The sequence below is a fragment of the Acanthamoeba castellanii genome, assembly GCF_000313135.1.
Source record: "Acanthamoeba castellanii str. Neff unplaced genomic scaffold scf7180000084579, whole genome shotgun sequence".
Taxonomy (NCBI): domain Eukaryota; phylum Discosea; order Longamoebia; family Acanthamoebidae; genus Acanthamoeba; species Acanthamoeba castellanii.
The window spans coordinates 46,415-50,906 of NW_004457330.1; the positions used below are offsets into that span (position 1 = coordinate 46,415).

General features: G+C 61.9%; 3 protein-coding genes across 3 annotated transcripts in view; 1 reads left to right on the forward strand and 2 right to left on the reverse strand.

Moving 5' to 3' along the window:
- The window catches only part of ACA1_332710 (Fbox domain containing protein), a gene marked incomplete at both ends in the record, with an annotated part of 2,180 nt that extends 572 nt beyond the window's left edge, over positions 1-1,608 (reverse strand). Inside the window, 6 exons of the mRNA XM_004335662.1 lie at positions 193-359; positions 443-480; positions 523-636; positions 732-902; positions 1,006-1,315; positions 1,358-1,608. Coding sequence (XP_004335710.1) covers positions 193-359; positions 443-480; positions 523-636; positions 732-902; positions 1,006-1,315; positions 1,358-1,608 — 1,051 coding nt within the window. The remainder of the gene's footprint in view (positions 1-192; positions 360-442; positions 481-522; positions 637-731; positions 903-1,005; positions 1,316-1,357) is intronic.
- Positions 1,609-1,884: 276 nt separating this feature from the next.
- Positions 1,885-3,228, forward strand: ACA1_332820 (Sel1 repeatcontaining protein; the record flags this gene model as incomplete). The annotated part of the gene is made up of 2 exons (XM_004335663.1): positions 1,885-1,997; positions 2,088-3,228. 2 exons carry the CDS (start codon positions 1,885-1,887, stop codon positions 3,226-3,228), a joined length of 1,254 nt encoding a protein of 417 aa, XP_004335711.1.
- Positions 3,229-3,362: 134 nt separating this feature from the next.
- ACA1_332830 (protein kinase domain containing protein) overlaps positions 3,363-4,492 on the reverse strand; it is a gene marked incomplete at both ends in the record, with an annotated part of 4,836 nt that continues 3,706 nt past the window's right edge. Inside the window, 4 exons of the mRNA XM_004335664.1 lie at positions 3,363-3,391; positions 3,562-3,651; positions 3,733-4,113; positions 4,188-4,408. Of these exons, the coding sequence (XP_004335712.1) occupies positions 3,363-3,391; positions 3,562-3,651; positions 3,733-4,113; positions 4,188-4,408 (721 nt within the window). The remainder of the gene's footprint in view (positions 3,392-3,561; positions 3,652-3,732; positions 4,114-4,187; positions 4,409-4,492) is intronic.

Consider the following 4,492-nt stretch of genomic DNA (forward strand, 5'->3'; position numbering starts at 1 on the left):
CAGGCGCCGTGTAGATCTCCCACACCAGAATAGGCATTTCCGCCAACAACCCGCCATTAGGGTCAGGCACGGCTGTTCCCATCGCACACGCCACACGCACCAACACACACGGCACACGGCACACGTCACACGTCACACGGCACACCATGAGCGAAAAAAGAGAAGACAGGCAAGGTGGTCGTGGCGTCGCACCAGTGATGAGCCTCATCAGGGTGGCCGGTCGCAGGGCCGTGCTGGGCAGCCGCGCGTAGGCCTCTATGGGCGAGGGGGACGTCACCTCGGCCCCGCAGTCGAGCAGGTACTCGATCACCTCGTTGTGCCCCTCCTTCGCAGCCGACCACAGCGCGTTGCATAACTCCCTGTGTGCGCCAACTGGTCTTGAGCTCGTGTCGTGTCGCATGGTCGTGTCGTGTCGTGTGTGTTGTCGTTGATCGTATCGTACCCGGGAGCCAGCGTCTTGTGGAATTCGGGGCCAAAGAGCTGCACCACGGGCAGATGCCCACCACGCGCAGCGCGGCATACCGCGCTTCGCGCCTCCACGTCGGGCATCACAACGAACTGTTGAGGAGTTAAGGCCGGGCGGATGCCGAATCCGAATCCGAGTGTGGAGCTGCTGAGGCTGTAGAGCTTTACCAGCTGCGCTACCACCTTTGTATGTCCCAGCTGGTTGTGTATGTGGTGTGTGTGTTAGACTAGGCTCAAACGCAACAGGGAGTGTCGACCAGTAATACCGAACTCGCAACAAGGAGCGCCGGAAAGGCCTCTGATTTGGAGTTGCCGGTTAGGCTGTGGTCGTGGAGGAGCTGAATGAGCTCGTGGTTGCCCCAGCGCGCGGCCTCCAGCATCGGCGCATAGCCCATCAGTGCCTCTTCAAGTCCGCGACCCAAACTTGTTCTTGTCGGCTGCCCACTCGTGAGTGCGCCTCTCTGAATGAGCACCTGTGATGTTGTGATGAGCAACACACGACACACGACACGCACAACACACGGTACACAACACACGCACCTCAACGCTCTCAACGTCATTGGCGCAGGCGGCAGCGCGGAGGGCCTTGGTGACGGCCGTCGAGGCGCGGGCGGTGATCGACAGCTCGCGCCAGTAGCGCCGGAGGAGGGTGGCCACGAGCCGCGTGCACCCAAGCCGCGCGGCCCACTCGAGCCGGCCCTCGGGTGACACGCCCCACTTGCGCACGCGCCGCACCTTCCACTCCAAGGCCGCGCGCCACTCGTCGGCGCCGAACCAGGCCTCGCGCTCGACTTGCCGCAGCCTGCGGCTCAGCCGGTCACGTTCGAAGGGCCTGCCGACCACTCGGTACCTGCCCATGCCCGTCTGGAAGGCGGCACTGCCAAATGCTGACGTGGCATCGGAGTCTGTGAAGTGGACGGGGTAGTTGAGGGGCAGGGCGGGGGCGGTGAGCAGGGCGGGCACGAGGGGGCCGCCCAGCAGTTGGTCGTGGAAGGCGCGCCACAGGGGCGGGTCGGAGTGGAACACGGCGCGCCACCGACGGCAGGTGAGGGTGACCGCGGCCGTGTGGATGGGCTCCAGCAACCCGAACACGGCAACCCACACCTCGTCGGGCAGGTCGAGCACCTCTGCTTCGTCTTCCATCTTTCAATACTTTCATCGTGTTTCAGAAATTACTATCTACTAAGGTGAAACTGTGATTTTTCGACGAATTATTTTGCTGCCAGGAATGCCACGCAGCTGCCGTGGAATCTAACCGAGTCGACGCAAATACCTGTTGTACTGACTTTTAGTTGCGGCCTTCCCCCGAAGACAAATAACACACTCGCTGTATAGTACCCCCCCCCCTCTTTCTCCCCTTCGCCTCTGTCTTTTTGCTCTGTCGAGAGGCTTACACCAGTTCTTCTACAGAAATCGGAGATGGAGCAGTCGCAGTCCAGCGATCAACCAGAGGGGGGCAAGCAGAGGCAGGAAGAGAACAAGGAAGAGGAGGACCCTGTCGACGCACTGAACGAAAAACTGCGCACTGAAGCGTACGCCCTCCTCTGACTCTGCACCTCCACTGGGTGATCGTTTTCTGAGCGTCAGGACGGGGCCTTAAGCGCCACACTCCCTTCATGCAGTGTAATCGACAAGGTGGAGGCAGAGGCGGCGCAGGAGGCGGCAGCGCTCCCTCCCATCCAAGGGCCGTGGCGAGCCGTCGGTGAGTGGAGAGGCCAGACAATCTTGGAGAGCCCGGCGGAGCCCATTCCGATCGACATGAAGGCGCTCGATGCGTGGAATCTCGAACGCCTGACGAAGCGGGCCACGGAGGGCGATGCTGTCGCACAGTACCGTCTGGCCAAGGCGTACATGAAGGGGAACCACGACGTGGCCCAGAGCGCAGAGAATGCAGCTGGCTGGGCCGACAAGGCCGCCCGCCAGGGCCATGCCGGCGCGCAGTTCCTCCTGGGCAAGATGTACGCGGGCGGCTTCGGCGTGGAGCGGAACGCGGACGAAGTGCTGACGTGGTGGGCCAAGGCCGTTCGGCAGGGCAACAAGCAAGCCCAGTACCACCTGGGCCGCCTGTACGAAAGCGTTGGAGTCGTCACTACAGCCGCCCAGCTCACCGAGAAGGCCGCCAGCCAGGGGCATCGCGAGGCTCAGTTCAGCCTCGGCCTCATGTACAAGGAAGGTCGCAGCGTGGCGCAGAGCGACGAACTGGCCGTGGCCTGGTGGCGCAAGGCTGCCCACCAGGGCGAGTTCAACGCGCAGAGCCACTTGGGCTACATGTACGAGAAGGGCCGCGGCGTCGAGCGCCCGAGCGACGTCGAGGCCGCGGCCTGGTACCGCAGGGCCGCCATCCAAGGCCACAGCTCGGCCCAGTACAATCTCGCTGGGCTATGCCGCCAGGGCCGCGGCGTGGCTCAGAACAACAGCGAAGCCGCGACCTGGTACCTCCAATCCGCTCGCCAGGGTCTGGCGCTCGCTCAGTTCCACCTGGGCTGCATGTGCCACGACGGCGTGGGCGTGGCACAGAGCTACGAGGAGGCCGTGGCCTGGTGGAGCAAGGCCGCCCTTCAGGGTCACATCGGCGCGCAGTACGAGCTGGGCTGCTTGTACAAGGCTGGCCGGGCTGGCGTGCCGCAGGACATCGCCCTGGCGCGCAGGTGGCTGAGCGCGGCTGCGTCGAAGGGGTACCCCGAGGCTCAGGCCGAGCTGGCCTCCCTGCCCGATGAGTCATCCATCCTGGAAGGGTCAGACGAGCGCAAAGCAACCGAATGAAATTGCATTCTTGCCAAACTCTACACCAACCGAAGAAGCGAAGGTGATGATGAACATCGTGGTTAACGTTAAACCTTGGTGGAACCTAGGTTGTTTTGCGTGGAGAGACGAAACACTAAGTGTATTTGTGTGCTTTACCGCCTCCTGCACAGCTTGACCATGCCTAACAACAAAACGATGGGGAGAAAGACGCAACCGGCAACCAGCAGAACAAACACCACTGCGCAAAAGCCAGGTGCCGCGAGGCAGATGACTGTGTCACAGGCAAACAGTCATAGTAAGACCATCTGGAGTGGCTGCAAGAGGTTGGTGTGCAAGGATGAGGAGACGTACCTTGCGCCACGGATGACAGTGTAATGTACCCTCCAGACACCAGCTTGGCCATGATGAAGGTGACCAACGCAAGCACACCTACCACCTTAGCTTTGGCGGGTAGATCTAGGTGGTAATGAGAGAGGATCATCAGCTACTCGTAAGGGGGTGGGAGAAGAAGGGAAGACGTACCTGTGAGGAGCTTCTCCGCGGCCGATGGCGCGAGAATGGCCGCTAGCTCCTTGACGAGGTCGTCCGCCGAAGGTCGTGTGCTGGCCTCCTGGCGCCAGCATTGGCCGATGAGATCCTGCAGCTTCTCCCCGCGCCGCAGCCTCGTTATGCGCTTATCATCGAGCGATGGCCGGTTGCGCTCACTGGCGGCCCACCACTCGAGCGTGTCGCGAGGGTCAGCGTAGGGCAGACGCTCCGTGAGGAGTTCCCACAGCAGCTTGCCGAATATGAAGACGTCCTCCTTCATCCTCATCTCCGCTTCTTGGCCGGGCGTCAAGGCCGTGAATTTGGTCAGCTTTGGGGTGTTGTCGCTCATCACCACCACTCGGCGCAGCCTCAGGTCTGTGTGCGTGCGAGTGCGCGTGGGTGCGAATGAGTGTGCGTTCGCGCAAGGCGTGAGGGGGGGAGAGTAGCACCGCATGCGAAGGGCGGGTTTCGGGAGTGGAGGTAGCTCAGGCCCAGAGCCACGCCGAGCGCGAGCTTTACTTTGTCGGTGGCGGTGAGTCTATTGGCATGCTTTCGTATGTAGTGGCCCAGGCTTCTATGCTCAGCCAGCTCCGTGAAGAAAAGCCAATTCCTCCCGTCTTGATGTTCGCTCACGCCCTTTAGCTTGATGACGTTCTCGTGATCGAGTCTCCTGCATCACCATTTCTCCTGTCAACACGTCATGTCGTGCGTGTGCGTGTGCGTGTGCGTGTGCGCGTGCGTGTGCGTGTGCGTG